The sequence below is a fragment of the Oryctolagus cuniculus genome, chromosome 6 (genome assembly GCF_051225735.1).
Source record: "Oryctolagus cuniculus isolate XC-2025 breed Fujian yellow rabbit chromosome 6, ASM5122573v1, whole genome shotgun sequence".
NCBI lineage: Eukaryota > Metazoa > Chordata > Mammalia > Lagomorpha > Leporidae > Oryctolagus > Oryctolagus cuniculus.
Window position 1 is genome coordinate 155,205,010 of NC_142872.1, and position 21,332 is coordinate 155,226,341.

General features: G+C 42.1%; 1 protein-coding gene across 1 annotated transcript; it reads right to left on the reverse strand.

The window, feature by feature from the left end:
• Positions 1-6,080: 6,080 nt before the first annotated feature.
• LOC103348172 (mediator of RNA polymerase II transcription subunit 11) lies at positions 6,081-7,063 on the reverse strand. The gene is given in 3 exon segments (XM_051844021.2): positions 6,081-6,412; positions 6,831-6,868; positions 6,870-7,063. Coding segments are annotated over 3 exon segments (564 nt in total).
• Between the last annotated feature and the right edge of the window lie 14,269 nt (positions 7,064-21,332).

Consider the following 21,332-nt stretch of genomic DNA (forward strand, 5'->3'; position numbering starts at 1 on the left):
TAGTGTTTTTGCTATTACTCTACTTGATACAATCATAGCCTTTTAGATCTGTGAGTTAATATGTTTAATTACTTTTAGAAAATATTTGTATTCCCACTTTCTGTTATAATTCCAGTTTATGTTTGTTAGACCTTTTGAATTTTCCTATTGGCCTCTGATGCTGCATTCTTTTGTGTTTGTTACTATTTTTTCCCATCTGTCTCTGTCACGTTGGGTAATCTCTATTGATTTATACTGAAATTCATCAAACGTTTCCATGGTCATATTGGGTCTGTACTCATAGATGTTTTCTATTCTTATTTCTTTATTCACTTTTCGTTTCTGATGATTTTTATTTGACACACTATCACAGTTTCCATGTCTCCATTGAAATTTATCATTTACTACGGGGCCGGCGCTGTGGCGCAGTGGGTTAAAGCCCTGGCCTGAAGCACTGGCATCCCATATGGATGCTTATTCAAGTCCCAGCTGCTCCTCTTCCGATCCAGCTCTCTGCTGTGGCCTGGGAAAGCAGTAGAAGATGGCCCAAGGCCTTGGGCCCCTGCACCCTTGTGGGAGACCCGGAAGAAGCTCCTTGCTTCTGGCTTTGAATTGGCGCAGCTCTGGCCATTGTGGACATTTGGGGAATGAACCATTGGAATGGAAGACCTCTCTCTCTCTCTCTGCCTATCCTCTCTCTCTAACTCTGGCTTTCAAATAAAATAAATAAATATATTTTAAAAAGAAAGAAATTTATCATCTACTTATATGTCTTATTTATCTCTTCCCCTAAAAACTAGCATTAATTATTGCTACTTTAAGTGACTTTTTGGATACCTTCAATATCTGGATCATCTCTGAATCTGGTTCTATTAATTGGTTTGACTCTTGATACTTTGTGGTATACCTTTCATTTTTTTATGAATACAATATTTTGTGTTTACAACACAATTTATAATTAAATTATACTATTAACATGAATATAGCCTTGTCTTTTGGCTTCCAGACGTTTTACTAAACCACATTTGACATCTAATGATTTGTTACAATTTATAATATTAATTTTTCTTAACTGCCAGTTTACCCTCAACATCATTTCATTTTACACTTTGCCACCAGTGAGTAAGTATGTTCTGTCTCTCTGCAGAAAGCCCTGTCATCCCCTGGATTTCAGTTTGTGTGACTGTCCTTTAGTTTCAAGTCTTTCTGGGTTGAACAAAAGCTATGATTTTGTATTCTATCAAACTTTCACATTTTGTTAAAGGAAGCCTTTCTAATTTTCTACATCATAGGTCAAAATGGAACTCTATCATTTGTTCTTTTAACAAATACTCATAGAGAACTTAGGATACTTGAATAACTACACTATGTGCTGGAGTAATAAGTTAAAAACTTCAGTCTCTAACTTAAAGAAACATTTCACATTTTAATTCAACCTTGTTAAATGCTATTAAAGAAACATGAAAACATGGGCAAATAACTATGGAAGGATGGAACACAGTGAATAATTCCACTCAGAAGGCATAAAATGGGTAATAGAGTATCACAGGCATGGAAAGCCAAAACACTCTGGCAAAAAAAAAAAAAAAAAAAAAAAAAAACTACATGAAAGATCTCTGCGAGTGAGATCCCAGTGAAAAGAACAGGTCATCAAAGAAGGAGGTACCTTTCTCTGAAGGGAGGAGAGAACCTCCACTTTGACTATGACCTTGTCTAAACAAGATAAGAGTCGGAGAACTCAAGGGGCTTCCATAGCCTTGGCGACTCATGACAAGAGCCTAGGGTGATTACTGATGCCATAAACAAGAGTGTCAATTTGTTAAGTCAACAACAGGAGTCACTGTGCACTTGTTCCTCATGTAGGATCTCTGTCCTTAATGTGCTGTACATTGTGATTTAATGCTATAACTAGTACTCAAACAGTATTTTTCACTTTATGTTTCTGTGTGGGAGCCAACTGTTGAAATCTTTACTTAATATATGCTAAACTGATCTTCTGTATATAAAGAGAAATGAAAATGAATCTTGATGTGAATGGAAGAGGGGAGGGGGAGGGAAAGGGGAGGGTTGCGGGTGGGAGGGAAGTTATGGGGGGGGGGGGAGCCATTGTAATCCATAAGCTGTACTTTGAAAATTTATATTCATTAAATAAAAGTTTAAAAAAAAACGGGTAATAGAGAGTGGTATCTGCATTGATTTTTTTTTAATTTATTTATTTGAAAAGAAGAGTTACAGAGAGGCTGAGGCAAAGGCTGAGAGAGAGTTTTTCATCTAATGGTTCACTCCCCAAGTGGCCACAAGAGCCAGAGCTGCACCAACCTGAAGCCAGGAGCTTCTTCCAGGTCTCCCACATGGGTGCAGGGGCCCAAGGCCTTGGGCCATCTTCTACTGCTTTCCCAGGCCATAGCAGAGAGCTGGATCGGAAGCAGACACGAACTGGTGCCCATATGAGATGCTGGCACTGTAGGCAGTGGCTTTACCGCTATGGCACAGTGCCAGCCCCCTGAGTTGAATTTTAAAGAACAATTCCTAGCTCTGTTGTGGTATATTCAGAACAGCACTTTATCCGGAAGAAACAGAACTGGGAAAATTAAAACAAAAAGTGAAAACCATTTGTGTTCAAGGAAAATCTAGAAATTTAATGCGGCAGAAGCACAGGAAATACGGACAAGAGAAGTAGAATGGAGTATATATGTGTAAAGGTCATATATGGAATAGGTTTTAAAAGAAAGCCAGGATGGAATATGCTATTACTATTGTTTTTCATTTTGATGTAAAATGTTTAGGATGCTAGTATAACTGCTTAAACAGCATGACTTATTCTTGCCTCCAGAATAAGCCCTTCCTGTTTTATAGAACAGATAATCCATGCCCACTCTATTTCTCTACCATATTCACTGATGATTTTCTATTTCTGGCTCTCCTGTAGCGTTAACTTTTAAAACCACTTTGTAGCACATAGAAATACATATTTGGAGCTTCTCAAGAATAATTGCCAGCACTAGCAATTCTGATTGAGGTTCTTAAATGGAAGATATAGCGTGGGACTGAGGAGTAGTTTTCTTTCTGAAGGTCACATGTCCTCCAGAGACTGCATTTGGGCTGTTTTACAATATTGCTTCATGATCCCACTCCATATATTTTCTATTCTTGCTCTGTTACCATCAGAACTTCCTCTCTCTCCTATCTGTCTTACGCAGGTCATTATGTGCTAGGCCTTGTACATGCCGGGACTGAGTTTAAACGCTCAATATCAATGCTATCCACAGTTGGAGTTTGTAAGACACAGTCACATTCATGATTTCATCTGGTGCGATGAGCATACCCTTCCCTTTACGCATACATTTTAATGTATGGAAAACCAAGGCCTTATCTCAAAGCTAAGTACTAAATGCTAAAATCTAGCTGAAAATATCACATCTTCTATCACTATTTCCTGCATGTTTTCTCTAAGATACAAGGTTTCACATTTCTAGCTATTTTTATGTAACCCGCACCTTCACTAAGCATTTATTCTCAATAGTTTCTCACCTCACAACCTTTCTCCAGGTTTCCACACGCTTTCGCTTCCTTATTCAGTCTTGTTCACTAACCAGAGGTAGCCCAGAATAAAGAGAATTTAAGTTTTTCCTGGTTTAAACGCTTGCTTTTCCCTTCCCCTCAAAAATCAGCAAAAGCTGCTGAGTCTGTGAATTCAAAAGCAGAAGTTAGACCAGTAATTACAGTTATGCAGTTGAAGAATTTTCAAGGCTGTTTTTTTTTTTCTTTTCTGAGGCTTATCATCTCAGAGTTGAAATCTGAATTCTCCATCTTCCTCCAGTATTTCCATGTGACAGCTACAAATCTATTTATACAGCATGCCTAATAACCATGAGTAGGGCAAGTAAGAAATCAATTGACATATTATTTGAGTCTGTCTCAAAACATAATCATACCACACAGTACAGATTCCCAGAAGAATCCATGAATGTTGCTTTTTCAAGCAAGACAGGTTTGAACGTAATATTTTCCCCACCCAGAGGAAAATTTAAGAATTCAGAGAAGATCAACTCAAAAATGAATAATGCAAGGACTTGCCATTTGTGTGGAATAGGAATGGCTCACCTTTTAAAACATCATTATTTATGAATTTGACTTTAGCTGCTCTAAGATTAAATCTTTCTTTTTTTCTTTTTCTGGCCAAATATTTGTGACATGAAAAATGGAATGGGATTTATCACGAGTTTGATACTGCCAGAAGTATATTAAGCAGAAAGAGCTGACCTTGTGGAGTGAAGGGACACCACACTCACCGGTTCAGGGTGCAGCCTTCAGCCATTCTCTCAGCTTCCCCTACTCTCTACTCCACAGGGCGAGTTATTGTTGGGGATTACAGCACAGGACAGACTAAAATATGAATTTCTCCTTCTCTTCATCATTGAGAAAAATAAGTAGATAGAGTGGCCAAAGCAATGATTTATGTAAAATAAAATCATTCAGGGTTTTATGTTTTCAACAATCTGTAGTATTTTTGTCAAAAGATAAAGGGCTATAGGTGATTTATTCACATAGAGTGGAGTATAGATCCAGTGCAAGACTCGGTGTGAATGTGTCTGATTGCATCCAGCATCTTTTATTCTTATCACCTCATTACTTCCATGTAGTTTTCACTCTCTTACTGGCATCTCCTCTCAAGTTTTGCTAAGCTGCCAGGAAATAAGGTCAAGCTGTGATATCAGATTGAATCACTTGTATGTACTGAATGGATAAGTTATCTTAAGCAATAGTAGTAGTCCAGCCTGGGATTCAAAGAATAATCCATCAGGTATATGCTCCTTGAAGATCAATCAGGAGCTCTTGAACAGAGGGCCCTGTTCCTTGCCGGGTGTTGGCTGGAAGCTACCATCAGTTCCTTGCCATGTGGCCCTCTTCAGAGAAACAGCTTGCTTCATTAAAGCTGGCAATCTGCTAGCAAGATGGAACTAACAATCTTTGATAATCAAATTACAAAACTAACATCACTTTTCCACTTTTACTGATCAGAAGGAAGATACCAGGTTCAACCCCCAGAGTGAAGTGAAGAAAAATTACATGAACTTGTAGCAACAAGAGTTGGGCATCACCAAGGGCCACTGTAGAAATCTGCCTGTTGGGGCTGCTGCCGTGGGTAGGCAGTAAAGCCACTATCTGCTTCACTGGTATCCCATATAGACACTAATTCAAGGTCTGGCTGCTTCACTTCCAATCCAGCTCCCTGCTAATGTGCCTGGGAAAGCATCAGAATATGACCCAAGTGCTTAAGGCCCTGCACCCATGTGGGAAACCCCAAAGAAGCTCCTGGTTCCTGGCTTTGGACAGGTCCAGCTCCAGCTACTGAGGCCATCTGGGAAATGAACCAGTGGATGGAGGGTGTCTCTCTCTCTCTCTCTCTCTCTCTCTCTCTCTCTGTAACACTGCCTTTCAAATAAGTAAATCTTAAAAATAAGAAGTGTGCCTCTTACACAACTGAAATGCATGCTTTTAAAAATTTTTATTTATTTTCATTTTACTTGAAAGTAGAAAGACACAGAGAGACATAGAGAGAGAGAGGATATCTCTTGTATTCTCATATCCATCTACTGATTCAATCCCCAAATGCCTGTGCCAACCTGCGCTGGGCCACACCAAAGCCAGGAAGCCAGAACTCAATCCAGGTTTGTCACACAGGTGGCAGGAACCCAAGTTCATGAGCCATCATATGTACCTCCCAGCATGTATATTAGCAGGAAGCTGGAAACAAGAGGATAGCTGAGATTCAAACCAGGCAATCCAACATGGGGAGTGGGCATCCCAAGCAGTGTCTTAACTGTTGTGCCAAAATGCCTACTCCTGAAATGCATATTGAACATGAGAGAGAGAAACTGAACAAAATACTGGATCAGTAAAGCAGGCACTTGCCATAATGCCACAAAGTTTGTATTTGAGAGTCACTTTTTTTATACAAGTTATTATTGCTTTTGTTATTAACATCCTTAGTCCTCTGTCTCTGCCAATGAAGAAGAATGCATCTTCACTGATTCAGGTGTGCAGGATGCCTAGGGCTTGTATGAGGACGCAGGACGGGTATCTGAATTTTCCATCTCCTATGTGAGCTTGTCAGCACTTATGTGGAGTGCAGAACAGGAGCACCCGGCTGGAGAAAGGAGCATGTAGCTATGTGCAGGCATGGGCTTCAGATGTCCATTGCCACCTTTAGTTACTTTGTCCTTGCATACTCTGACTAGCATGGCATGCAGGTGCCAATAGTGCTTGCTCCCCATTCTGCAGGCCTCCAGGTCAAGGTGAAAGTGATGGCTTCCCTCCAAGCTCTCAACCACCATCTTGACATAGTCCTCCAGCATCTGTTCACAGGTTTGGGCCATATCACTGACCTTGAGGCCAGCATAGTCTACTCACTTCAGAGCCATCTAACAGTCTTTCTGTGGAGTTCAGTTATGAGTAATTAATCCAAACCCTAAATTAGCTTAGATTAAATACATTTGGAGGAGTGAAACTATTCCTGGAATTTAGATTCTTCCACCTTCCTGTATGACGCCTAGCCCCTAAGTTGCTCAAATGCACCAATAAAATGCATAAATTCAGGTAATTGCCATATAAGGAATAAGGAACTCACCTACGTGTGTAGTGATGTATGTACTTGTTTACTCGAGTGCGTAAAAATGCTGGGAGGGAGAGAGACGGGGCTCCTAGCACTGTGCTATGTCGTACGTGCTGGTAAGAGCCCCAGCTAGCTGGTAATAAAATCCTCTTGCTGTTGCATCCAGCCTGCCTTTTGTGATTTGTTTTTTGTTTTTTTTTTTTTTTGGGGGGGGGGGGTTCCAACCGGACCCAACACTTCCTCCAAGAGTAGCTGGAGCCCTCAGGGGGAAGGGTAGCCAATCTGAGCAAACAGCTTCACCTCCACATGCTGCAATGAAGCCATCTACTTATATAGGAGACTCTTCTTGGTTTATTCCTCTGGCAGCTCCAGGGTCACATTACCTGCATGCTGAACAGTGGCACTGATTTCCCATTCTAAGTCTTCCAGGGTACATAGTCCCTCATCTGCCAGGCTATAGGTAGCCATCAACCCTCAGGGAAGCCTTTATCAGATTTTCTTCTTCTTTTTTTTTAAAGATTTATTTATTTATTTGAAAGTCAGAGTTACACAGAGAAAGGCAGAGAGAGAGAGGGAGAGAGAGAGAAAGAGAAGGAGAGAGAGAGACAGAGAGACAGAGAGGTTTCCATCCAATAGTTCACTCCCCAATTGGCTGTAATGGCAGGAACTGCGCTGATCCGAAGCCAGGAGCCAGGAGCCTCCTCCGGGTCTCCCATATGGGTGCAGGGGCCCAAGGACTTGGGCCATCATCTACTGCTGCTTTCCCAGGCCACAGAAGAGAGCTGGATCAGAAAAAGAGCAGCTGGGACTAGAAAGGGCACCCATATGGGATGCCGGCACTTCAGGCCAGGGCGTTAACCTGCTGCGCCACAGCGCTAGCCCCGAGATTTTCATCTTAAGATAAGTACAACACTTGAGCCTTGGCAAGAGTCATTTTTTAAACATTTCACTAGCTCTGTAAGTTTGAACAAATTGTCTATATCCAGCCCACTCACTCATTTGTTAAAATGGATGTTTAACATATATATGTGTGTGATATGTGTGTGTGTGTGTGTGTCTCCTCTGCAATTATTCCCTTTCCTCTAGCAACAGAACTAGATTTTCCTTTGCTCCCCCACTCTCAGGCCAACCAAATCCAAGCAGAGCTGATACAACCGTTAACTTTCACAGAGCTGGGCATAGGAAATAGGCCTCGTCATTTAAAGCTATCCTGACCGGTTTAGGGTGGGACATAAGATCCATGCTGTGTCTTCAAGAAGCAGGCCTTGGACTTTTTCTGGAAATCATGGGAAAGACACAGCCATTTATCAATGAGGGCGGAGGCCAGAATGTAAACTGACATTGTCTGTGACTGCCCGTTAATGAGTAGAAAAAGCCTGCGTGTGAATAAAATTCACACAAGAATTCAGTACTGAGAAACAGAGACAGATTCCTAAAGATGCTGAAACCTGGATTCAGCCTTGCCTGAAGCTAGACTGCTTCGATTCCTTAGTAATATGAATCAATACGTTTCTGTGCAAGCCTATTTGAATTGTGTCTGGCCATTGCCTGACCCATCCAGCACCTGGAGCCATGTGTGGCCACACAACTTGCTCTCAACAAATACACACAGATGAATTCGTGCAAGAGCAATGTGGAGATTAGCTCTGGGATCCAAAGGGGAAGGCACTGGAGCATGTTCTCTCCACGGAGTCCTCCTTAAATCTTCCATCTTTGGCTGGCTGCTTTCCAGAGCACCTCTTTGAGGATTCTGCTTTGAACTTGCGTCCACGATATTCCGGGAAGGCATAGGGTTAGGCGCTGTCTTCTTCATTCATCACTATCCTGAGCTCACTGCTGTAGGTGGGCTGAGCTTGTAAAATTCTATCTCTGCAGCCTCAGGCACAGGAAGTTGGCCCATAGAAGTTCCAAAAGAAAAAAAGAAATCACCCAGCGTATAAGACCCAGAGCAGGAAGCAAAACTAATGAAGGAATGTCCTCAGCTTTCACAGGAAATTATTTTCACTCCACTTCTATAAAAAGTAACAGATTTGACCCCTCCTCGCTCCCCACCTCTTTCCTAGCTAACCTCCTGTTAGAGGCAACGGGAGAGCAGGGGGCCAGGCCGAGGCAATGAAAGACAGGCTGCTTTTCACGAAATGATCACCAGACACCATTGGTCACAGCCAGAGGCTGCCAAGAATAGTTAAGTCTAGCGAGGTGCTGAATTGAACAATTTTGACTGAAGAAATTCATAACTGTTACTAGTGATTACAGAAGCAAAGCATCTCTGTCTGATAAGAAACTGGAGAGCAGAAGGAAAAATCATATTCGGGCTGCTTTTCTTGCTGTATTGTGACTGTTTATCAAAGGAAGTTCGGATGTTTTATGTCAATACTTATGAGTCTATGAAGTTGTTTGGGAGATTAAAAGGAAAAAGAAAGGCATAAAGGCAGCCAGTGTTCCTAGACACTGAGGTGGGGGCTCCACACGCAATCCTTTAAAGAACTAGCTAAGTTGCATTTTTCTGCACAGCTCATGGCAGTTGGAATCTGGTCCACTAGTCTTGAAAATAGGCTAGGGCACTGTGAACAGCCCGTATCCAGCACATTAAGCAAAAAAAGAACATGTTCAGATACGGGATCCAACCAAGCAAGAATTGAAAGCATTACGGTGAACAAAGGCCCAGGGGATAGGATATTACCTGTGCCCAGTGCACAGGGCAGGCACTGAGTTGAGCAGGCTTGTATTCAACCGGACAGGATGTGACCAGCCCAAATTCTGACAGAACCTTACACCTTGTGCATTGTGCATCTCAGACCTACCAGGCCTGGGCTACGCTTTTTAGTTTTCATTCTCTCTCCAGTGCCTAGCACATTGGTTGGCAGCTGTGTTTATTGATTACAAAAATAAATTACTGCTTTGGGCAAAAAAAGAGAAAATATTTAATACCTTCATGATTAAAATGCAGTGTACACCGTCATTTTTTAAAAAAGAGAAAATATATTTGTCCCAATGATCAAAATGGAGTTAGAATATGTTTTCAGAGCACTTCATCAAAGCAGTGATTCCTAACTTCACATTATTTTGTCAGTTCTGGTTTACAAATAGCTTCAGCATTTAACGTATGATTTTATCATCATAATCCTAGGTATCAGGCAAGTCAGATATTATTTCACTTACTCATTCCATCAACACAGTAAATTTCTATTATTGCCAGTCAGTTTGCCTACAAGTTTTAACTTTTTAAAAATATATTGATTTTAGACAGAGACAGAGAGAGAGAGAAACAAGTCGAGACAAGAAATGAGTCCAGGTCTCCCATCCACATGGGTGGCAGGAACCCAATTACATATACAATCACCCACTGCCTAACAGGGTCTGCACTTGTGGGAAGCTGAAGTTAGGAGTCACAGCCGGGTGTTGAAGTCAGGTACTCTGATATGAAACATGGACGACACAACTGGCATCTTGTCTGCTAAGCTAAACGCCTGCCCCAGCTTCTTGGAAATTTCAGCTGTAGACCTGCGGAAGAAGTGCTCTGGGACCCAATCATCAGAAGCTGACATCCAAGTGAAGGAGACAGACAGATCTTTACAATAAAATATGCATTTAGACAAACAATGGGGATACCATGTGGCAAGCATTAATGGAAAAACCAAGAAGACACATTAAATTATTGAGTAATTTGCCTCAGAGCCAGAAAAGGTCCATAAAGTGATGACAAGTTAAAGGTAGTAAAGGAGTATGGCAAATATTCAAAGCCATGGGAAGGCTCTCCAGAGAAAGACTAGAGCAAACATCAACCATTGTTTGCTATCACAGAACAGAAACAATGAGTGAACAGAATATGAGACTGGTAAGGAAATTTGAAGCCAATCATGCAAGGTTTTGAAACATCAAGCCCTAATCTCCTACTGCAGATCATGGGAGCCATTTAAGAATGCTTACTGGGGCAGGGGTGTAAGCTGGACAGATTTGCATCTTATTACCCTGACTTTCCAGAAGGGGAATCGGAGCACCAAAGGTTAGAAGACTTTGCTCAGGTCATAGAGGGAAAACTAGGGGAGCCAAGTGTTTGCTGGACTGGAAGTGAAATGCCAAGCATCTACTTCCTTCTTGCTGCTTAATCATTCAAGACAACTTTTGTCATGTGGAAAAGGAGTTAATTATAATCAGACTGGAAATTATGCACCTGAAAATCTTTAGAAGGAAAAATGTAGGGGAAGGAACAAGATAGAATAGCAGATACAAAACAATCCTTATCAGTCTCAATCTGTTTTACATTTCTTTCCAGACTCTGCAAATTAGCACCAACACAATGAATCTTTGTAAATTAATGAGGGTAACAGCGGGGAAAGAATCAATCAGCCACTCTTGTTCCAAAACCCTCCTCAGTAATAACCTGAAATAAACCTTGAAGTCATGACCCCAGACTAATAGCCTGCTTCATACCCTTTGAACAAAACAATTAAATAATCACATTCCTCTTGGCCCTACTTCCTGAATGTATTAATTAGATTAAAACACAACTTGTCAGGGTCCCTTGGGAGAAAGTAGTTGTCTGCAGCTTCCAGTGTCACATCCTGCCTTCTTGTAGCAACAGCCTGTTACCTGCCCAGGCAAATTTTATTTTGCCACACAGCTAATCTCAGTCCTTCTACACCTGGCTCCCTCATAGTTTCTCTCTTCCATATTCCTCTACCCACAGTTCTCTTCCTCCTCTACTGGGCAAACATCTACCTCTCTTCTAATTGCATCACAAATCCTCTGTCCTAAAATATAAAAGCCAGATGATAGCTCTTATTAGCTCAATTTCAACATCTAATCTATCTACCCATCCATCTCATCTTTATGATATATGAGCTCAAATCTTAATTCTACCATTTCCTATCTCTGTGATCTTAAGAAAATTACTTAACCTCTCTCTCCTCTGTGCAGTGGGGATGACAACAGGGAATATCTTGCATGGCTTCTATGAGGACTGAATGTGTTCATTGCTATAAAGTGTTTCAAATAGTGCCTACCTCATTTAATGTGCAATTTCCCAGTCCTGGGGTTTTCAGGATTCAAGTATGATAAGAGCTGTATTCCTGGCACAACGTAGTAAAACATAAAGCCAATGCAACAACACATCAGACTAAAAGCACTGATAGAAAGGGGTATGTGGAATTCTAAGAGCACAGGGCCTGGGGGTCCAGAGCCAGGCCAGGGTGCTCCCTGAGCCTTGTCCCCTCCCTTCAATCCAGTCTCTGCCAAGTGATGGGTCTTTTCTGAAGCTCCAACACCCACTGCACTGTGTAATTCTGTTTTCTTTCCCTACACTATATTACTCCTTGAAGTTTATTACTAACTGGCATCATATTATCTTTTATTTATTTATTTACTTACACCAGATGTTCTCAGAATTAGACCTCTGGACCATTGACATCACCCAGAATCATTTCAGAAATGCGTGAACTTGGCCTCATCTCACGCTGGAGAACGAGAGCTCCTGGGGGTGGGCTTCAGCAACCTGTGTTTAACAATCAGCTGCAGGTAACTTGGATCCTCACCAAAGTTTAAAATCACTGGATTAAAACCTTGATTCTCTCTACTGGGAAATGGAAATTCCTGGAGCAGGTACATTTTCTGTTTATCACTGTATTTATCTGGCACTTCAATCTGTATGTGAAACATACTTGGTGTTCAGTTAGTAGTTGAATGGATGCAAGAAAAAATGGATGATTATATCCTATCTGACAGCCAAGCCAAAATTAGTATCCAATCAATTCTGTATCACCCAGCTTTATTTGCTTTCACAAGTTGGCTGCCAAAGCATAATTTCATGGAAAAAATGCTATAATCCAATATCAGAAGTTTAATTATTTATATTAAAATTGAACATGTCAGACTCCTTATAATCAGAAGCAGGCATATTCTCCTCTTCAAGGGGCTGGAAGGCTGGGGACCAGAGGGATATTCAGTTGGCAGTTACTCTTTCTAACATGGAGACATAGTAAGTGCTCAGCAAACGGTACTGAATGAGAAAGTCTAGATAACTTACTCCAGAGCCTCACTATGTCGATGCAGTCTCAAGCAATATGCCGATCCCTGAAGTTATCTATAACATTCCTAATTTTGTTTTTTTTTTTTTTTTTTTTTTGACATACAGAGTTAGAGAGAGAGAGAGAGAAAGGTCTTCCTTCTGTTGGTTCACCCCCCCAAATGGCTGCTACGGCCGGCCGGCACTGTGCTGATCCGAACCCAGGAGCCAGGTGCTTCCTCCTGGTCTCCCATGTGGGTGCAGGGCCCAAGTACTTGGACCATCCTCCACTGCCTTCCTGGGCCACAGCAGAGAGCTGGACTGGAAGAGGAGCAACTGGGACAGAATCCGGCTCCCCAACTGGGATTAGAACCCGGGGTGCCGGTGCCACAGGCAGAGGATTAGCCTAGTGAGCTGCGGTGCTGGCCAACCATCCTAATTTTGTAAGAGAGGAAATGTATAACTTGTCCACAGTCTCTCCGTTAGTAAGGGGCATACTCAATTGAGCTGAAAATAATATGCTTTCTGCCTCATTCTTTCCACTCACCTTTGCAAAGTTCACCTAACACTCCTAGTCCCAGTGTGAGTGTAATTTGATAGACTTTTATGGTCTCAGCAAAGAAAACAGATTCCCCTCTTATTTCTTCTCATCGCACTCAAAATTCTCCCTGGAGATACTTGTTAAACCTTTAATTAACCATTGGTTGGTTACTCTCTGTCTCAGTATTAGGATGGGAGTTCATAGGATGGAAAATTCACTAAGGCAAGAAGATCTGTGTCTGCTTGACCATCTGTCTTCTCTACTGAGATGGCATGCCCTACACAACCCACCATGAGTCAATACTGCCACATGAGTGATAGCCCCTTCTCTACTTTTCTCCTGTTTTCATTCTTCAGATCCATCACACACTGAAGCATATTAACATTTCAAAAATGCTATACTTATCCAATGTTATCAAATCCTTCAGGTCTTCCTAATGGCTATGGCATATGGTTCAAACTCAACCTGCCATTGAAACTCTGGCCTCAAACATTTCTTCCAGACTAATTTGGTATGTTCCCCTGGCTGGCCCCATAGTAATAATTTAGACAATCTGCATCCTTTAAAATACCCAAGAAACAACATCTTTCTCCATTTAGAGGATAATTTTGTTTTAAAAGTAGGGACATAGTGGTTCTAACGTGTAATGAAGAATAAGGAGGGCTTTCTAGATGAAAAGACCAATACAGGCCGGTGCCGCAGCTCACTAGGATAATCCTTCACCTGCAGCACCTGCAATCTGGATTCTAGTCCCTGTTGGGGCACCGGATTCTGTCCCGGTTGCTCATCTTCCAGTCCAGCTCTCTGCTGTGGCCCGGGAAGGCAGTGGAGGATGGTCCAAGTGCTTGGGCCCTGCACCCACATGGGAGACCAGGAGGAAGCACCTGCCTCCTGGCTTCGGATCGGCACAGCGCGCCAGCCATAGCGACCATTTTGGGGGGTGAACCAACGGAAGGAAGACCTTTCTCTCTGTCTGTCTCTCTCTCACTGTCTAACTCTGCCTGTCCAAAAAAAAAAAAAAAAACAAAAAACAAAACAAAACAAAACAAAAAAAAAATATAAGCAAGCCTGACCCTGGATAAATTTTACATTCCAAAATTGCAAAGATTTCTATTCGAAACTGTGAATTCAGGTGTTTATTTTTTTCTCCAGACTCCTGGGTTGCTGACCACTGAACCACTGTAATTTCTGATGGCCTCATCCTTTTTCTCCAAAGGATAATATTCCATAACCACCACACTCTAGACAGCACCCCTTGCCTCTGTGCTTTTTGAAAGCTGGAGACGTTTAGGAAGGTGGAGAGGAGGGAAGTAATATGCAGGTAGACTCTAGGTAGCTACTGATTGCCATACTCTTGTTGGCTGCATTTTATACCGCATCTATTATATGCATTGACCCTGAAATGCATAATGTTTCACTTCTATTTTATGAAAAACAGGATGAAAATTCAGTGCATTTCAGTAATACAAACAAAACCAAACAGAAAGCTGATCCTCAGATCTGTCCAATATTCAAGACAATGCCGATTCCATTACATCTTCCTTATTCCAAGTGTGGTCCTCAGGCACCCCAGCATGGGCACCACGTGGGAACTACATAGAAATGCAGAATGCCAGGGCATGTTCAGGCCTACATACAGAGTTGGAATCATGCATTCATTGAAGTTGGAGACACACTGTGCTACACCAGGGTTTCTGAACTGCACACAATAATGACTTGGAGAGTTTTAAAATAGTCACCACTCCTGGGGTCCCACCCCATACCAATTAAATCAGAATCTCTTTGGGTTGGCCTAGGACATCAATGTATCTTAAAGTCCACTCCCACAATTATTTTAATGTACAGTAAGAATTAAGTCTTACAGTATCCCATCTCATTGTGGGAAAATATATTGACTTTGCTTATCTTCCAGTAACAGGACACCCTTATCCGCATCCAAAAACTTGGTATTTTCAAGTAGAACTTATTGATATGTGCTTTGGTATTGAAATAAAGTCCAAAATACAATAGAACTGTGAGGATTGTTTGTTTCTGTTGATGTCACTCTGAGAGATGCCAGGTTTCCAAGCACAAATTGAAAAAAAAAATCAGTGAGGCCAAATGCTTTTCTGTTTTGCATTCATATTCAAGGCTGTTTAAATGGACAATTGGCAAAATTACATTTTTAACTCCCAAATTGCCAAAATACTAGTACATGCCAATGAAGTCTTTAAAAGTCCCATTCCTTTTAGATAGGAAATGACAACTTATAAGAGAGAAGATGGTAATAGGTGGTAAAGTAAAATAATTGAAGCCTGCAAATTAAGTCTTTAAAATCATAATGACTTCCCATCTCAGCATAATGAGATGGAGAAAGTATGTATTCTTTTAGCATCTGGTAAGATATTCCTCTTAGTAAAAGACCAGTTAATACAGTGAAAATATATAGAAAAATGCCCCCATTAGGGTAGGTGAATTCCTACAGGATATAGGTAGGATTGATACTACGGCTTCAGTGATAGGCAACCCATCTGCTATGGGGAAGGGAAAGGAGACCCAGGGGAAAGAGAATGGGAATGAAAGAGAGAGAAACAGAGGGGGAGAGGGTGGAATTCTTTTTTTTCTTTTTTAAAATACTTGTTTTATTTTTATCTAAAAGGCAGAATTACAGAGAGAGAAAGAGAAAGAGAGAGACACAGAGTGAGGGAGAGTGGATTATCTATCTATCTCTATCTATCATCTATCTATATCTTCCATCTGCTGGTTCACTCCCCAAATGGCCACAATGGCCAGAGCTGGCCAGTCTGAAGCAAGGCCAGGAACTTTTTCCAGGTCTCCCACGTGAGTGAAGAGGCCCAAGCACTTGGGCTATCTCCCATTGCTTATCCAGGCACATTAGCAGGGAGCTGGATCAGAAGCGGAGCAGCCTGGACTGGAACTGACACCCATATGGGTCGCTGCTGCCACAGGCAGTGGCTTTACCTGCTAAGCCACAGTGCTGGCATCAGGGGGTGGGATTCCTGTGCTTAGTGATGTGACCCCTTACAATGAATTCCAGTCCAATGCTGGGTGTAACCAGGCTTCTTTTAGAAAATGATAAAAGGACTTAGTTTTATTTCCGGTTTACATGGAACGAATCCAGATACAGGTTTGGAAAATGGAATTTTTAGTTCTTAGGTATTTACTAAAACTTCGGAGAAGATTTTGGTTCTCCCACTAAAGCTTTGGAATTTAGAGGTTTGTAGAATTAATCTTAAAAAAAAAAATGTTGTGACTCGATAAAACCTGGTAAAGCAAACATATTGCTATCTTCCTTATATTACTATATAGTAACATTTGGAGATTTTGCTGCTGTAATTAGTGGATTGTTATTCAGTTTTAAACCAGTGACTCAGATTTTGAAAGTCAGGCATCTACAAGACATTATGGTGGGGGCCGGTGCTGTGGCACAGCAGGTAAAGCTGATGCCTGTAGTGCCAGCATCCCATATGGGAGCCAATTAGAGTCCCAGATGCTCAGCTTCTGATCCGGCTCTCTGCTCTGGCCTGGGAAAGCAGTAGAAGATGGCCCAAGTCCTTGGGCTCCTGCACCCATGTGGGAGACCTGGAAGAAGCTTCTGGCTCCTGGCTTCAGATCGGCACAGCTCTGGCCATTGCAGCCAACTGGGAAGTGAACCAACGGATGTAAGATCTCTCTCTCTGCCTCTCCTCTGTGTAACTCTGACTTTCAAATAAATAAATTAATTTAAAAAACATTGTGTGAAACAAGCATTTAGGAAAAATAGGGGCATGTTCTTAGCCAGGGACTGCTTCTCATTCCACGTTGTCGCTTAAACTCACATGAGCTTGTCAGTTTCCCTTGCTTCATTTATGTGATCACCCTTGCTACTGTCTCCACCCAGGATCTGAGGTAGACACGCCCAGGCATTAGCATCACATGAGCCACAAATCCCATAGGAGAGTGGAAGAGCTCTTTCACTCAAAGCATCCCAAAGCACAAAGAGACAGGGGTAGTTGAGAGTCAAGTTCCAAGTATTTCAGGAGGGTTGAATACCAAGCCAGATAAACTGCCAGAAGGACTAGTTAGTGCTGCAAAAGACAATAGTAAAAGAAAAAAAAAAAAAACACATAAACCACACACACACACACACACACATTCATGAAACAGGCTGTCAAAGGGCTGAATTATGTCCCCTCAAAGATATATTCAAGTCTTAACCCTGAGAATCTGAGAATGGAACCTTATTCAGAAATAGGATATTTACAAATGTAATAAAGTCATACTGGATTACAGTAGACCCTACAGCCAAAGACTATTGTCCCTCGAGGACAAGAAGAAAACACACACACAAAGATACAAACACAGAGAAGAAAGGCATGCGAAGATGCTGGCCAACATCCATCAGAGTTACACTGTCACAAGCCCACGAACACCTGCATCCACCGGAGCCTGGAATAGAGAGGGAAGGATTCTTTCATAAAACCTTCGGAAGAGGTATGGCCCTGCTAACACCTTGATTTAGATTTCTGGTTTCCAGAAATGCAAGGGCACACACTTTTGTTCTTTTAACTCAACAGTTTGGGGTCCATTGTTACAGCTGCCCTAGGAAATTAATATAGGCCAGTAGTGAAACTTAGGGACCTGACCAGCAACCTCACAGCAAGAGGCAAGCAGGTTATATTCACTCAGGTGTATGGCCTAAGCAGTTCAAGTGTTTTGTAGCCCTCATTATACTGTATTATAAAGTTTTAGCTACTTTTCAATCCTAATAACAGAAACAATGTCTACCTTGCTCACAACTTACTGCCAATGGCCAGCCCAGTGCTTGCTACATAGTATGTATTCAATAAATTTGTCCACTTGAATCATGAGTTGACCTGGATCAGACAGAGGGAAGAGCAGAGGTTAGCAAGAGATCTTTCTAATGGTGACTTTCACTGCTATTGAAGCAGAATTCGCTTACAAAATATCTGGTGTCTCAGCTGACTCTGTCTTTCCAGCTTTTACCCTGCTTATAATCAGCTGCTGTGATTTTCCTGTACAAGCCATGCACAATCTGCATACTATCTCTGTGTGCACTATTTCCATGTCAGGCAGTGTTGATCTCTTAAGAGAATCCCTGCATTGCTGTGTGCCAAGAGTTACCACAATCTGCATTGGCATCCTCCAGCCTGTGTACCTGATGCTGCCAGCCATTGGGATTCATCATCTTGACTATTCACAGGCCTCTTGCTTTCAAAAGCCAGTGGGCCTGATGGATGAGATGGCCTCTCCCTGGGGCTCTGCCTGCCTGTGCTGCAATTTTGCAAGTCTAGCAAGAACTGGCTTTCATTTCAAGCACGTCTCAAGGATGGAGACTTTTAGAGGGGAAAGCAAATTTGCAAAAGAGGAAAGAATCCAAAACTCCAGATAATAAATGGGCCTTAAAATAAGTTTTATGGGTCTCCTTTTCAACACTCTGCCCTAGTGTAACATCATTCAGTGTCTGCTTAGAGCAGTTGAATAACAAACAGAATACACAATAAATAGAAGATAGCATTTTTAAAAATAAGAATATCTTCTTTCTGGTTTCCATATAAAATTGACAGCTAATTGTTTCATCTGATAGGGTGAGGATATAACCAAAGTAAATAAGGAGTACTTGTTTCTCATCACACAGGGATTGTGCTCTGATAATGCCAAGCTATGTCCTTGAGCGGACATGACAAAGCGCTGCTGCTTCCTCAGCCTCGCTGTGGATCTTGGCTCTTCCTTTCCTCCCTTTCAATACTGGAACAACCCTAACAGGAAAGATCCCTCAAAACTCGACAAGGTTACTTTGGCAATCTCATCTAATGAGAGGAATCAAACATGGTTATAGCCACTTAGATTTTAAGAAGGAAGTCCAAATGATTTTCACACTGTAAGAAAAAAAATCAAGTTATATAATATTTAGATAATATTAGAAAATATCAGTCATCTAGTGGGAAAATTCATGTCTTTCTTTCTACATTGATAAGTATTTTTCAAAGCCAAACATGGTAGTAAATAGATATGTGTGTGTGTATATTACACACAAATGTGCTTGTGTGTAAAGTCTTTCTTTACAGCTAACTAGTATCTTTATTTCAAAGAGCAGGTCTCTCTAATGAAATAAACCCATGTATAGTGTTCAAAATAAATAGGATAAAAACTTCTTGATCTCTAGAAAGTTCTACAAAGGTCATTTATTACTTCTTTATATTCTTTTTTTAGCTCACCTACAGGCATTTTTTAAAAGATTTATTTATTTATTTATTTATTTTTTACAGAGTTAGACAGTGAGAGAGAGAGAGACAGAAAGAAAGGTCTTCCTTCCATTGGTTCACCCCCCAAATGGCCACTATAGCCAGCACGCTGTGCTGATCTGAAGCCAGGAGGCAGGTGCTTCCTCCTGGTCTCCCATGCGGGTGCAGGACCCAAGCACTTAGGCCATCTTCCACTGCCTTCCCGGGCCACAGAAGAGAGCTGGACTGGAAGAGGAGCAACTGGGATTAGAACCCGGCGCCCCAACCTGGACTAGAACCCAGAGTGCCAGCGCTGCAGGCGGAGTATTAGCCTAGTGAGCCACAGTGCTGGCCCAGGCATGTTTTGAGCATCTAGTATATTTAAAGCAGAAACAGCAAGAAAAAATCTGCCTCTGCCTTCTTGGAGCTTAACATTAAGAGGAAAGACAAACACTAATTGTCTTCACACTACATAACCAATGTAATCCAAAAGACTTGCAGTCTCGCAGAGTAAGACTCAGGTCTGCAGGCCGCCACAGGCCAGGGAATAATGTCACATAGGCAAACAGACTGTCAATGGTAATTAAACCCCCTTCTCAGCTGTCCTGGGAGGTCATGGTCAAACTTCTGGTTGCCTACACTGGTGTGGGGAGCAGCTCGGACTAGACTAAGTTACTGGAATTAAGACTTATTCTATGCATCTGCCCTCCCACAATATGGCGCTGGGAGAGGAGAAAACAGCTTCTACGCAGCTGCCTCCAGTTCAGCCAATAAACTGTAGGACCTGCTCCTGATTGGAGGAGAGCAGCATACTCGGCTTGTGGGCAGCCGAGTTAGGATTGGCAGAGGAGGACTATAAAGGAGGAGAGAGACGGCATGCACTAGGAACATCTAAGGGGAACATCTAAGGGGAACACCTGTGCAGCCCCCGAGAGAGCCGGCCGGCAGTGTGCCGCTCCCCTGCGGAAGTGGGGAGTGTGGCCAGGGGGAACTGCCCTTCCACGGAGGTGGAAGGGACAGTAGCCAACCCGGGAAGAACCAGCAGCAAACCCGGGGAGAGCCGAGCAGACGAAAGAACAGCGCAGGGTCCTGTGTCGTTCCTCCACGAAGACGGGGAGCGACACACTGGCCTCTTAAAGCTACTTTTATTCTGCCACACAACATAATTCTTCAGCAAACACTGCATTTGGAACTGTAAGCAAACGCAGAAAACAACTCACCAGAGCCTACCTGCACAGTCTGATCAGACTCTGCCCACCAGTTCCCCCAGCTTTCCGTGCCTCTTGGCCCTGATGTTCAAAATTCTCACATGTAAGCCCCTTACATTTTCTCTGTACTCTCAAGTCTTTATTCTGTAGACATTATTTCAATATCTTTTGTTTGAATGAGTGTTGGGTCTAAACAAATAAGTCTGCCATCTCCTATCCCCAAGAGAAACCTTCCCAAAGACTTGCTCTCCCATGGCTCTTCCGAGGAGTGCTCAGTCACCTCCCCCACACCCACCACCCCTTCCCCCACTCAGGACCATTGATTTCTTCTAGAGCACAGAGAGGTCTATTTCTTCTGGGTCATTCTCTAATGACATCTATCTGCCTTCATGTATCACCTGTTTCTTTGAAATTTGCTCAATATGCAAAAGGTAGACTTTATAGTTCGGGTGACATGTAATTAGCCCTTGGAGTATTTTTAAAACAATTGAAAGCCATTTCTGCTGTCTAAATAATAAGTTTGTAAAGGAGTGAGGAGGTGGGCATTATTGTATTGCAAAAGGTCCAAACAGGTTGAATGTGAGCTGTAGCAGACATCCTGCCTGAGGTGGTTCAATTTAATGTCAAATTGCATGGAACAGGGGATGTTCAGATTAAACTGTACTTCTGGGTATGTCTTGTGTGGGTGTTTCCAGATGAGATTAGGATTTGAATTGGTTGACTCAGCAAAGCTGATGCTCCTTCCCAATGTAGTTAGATA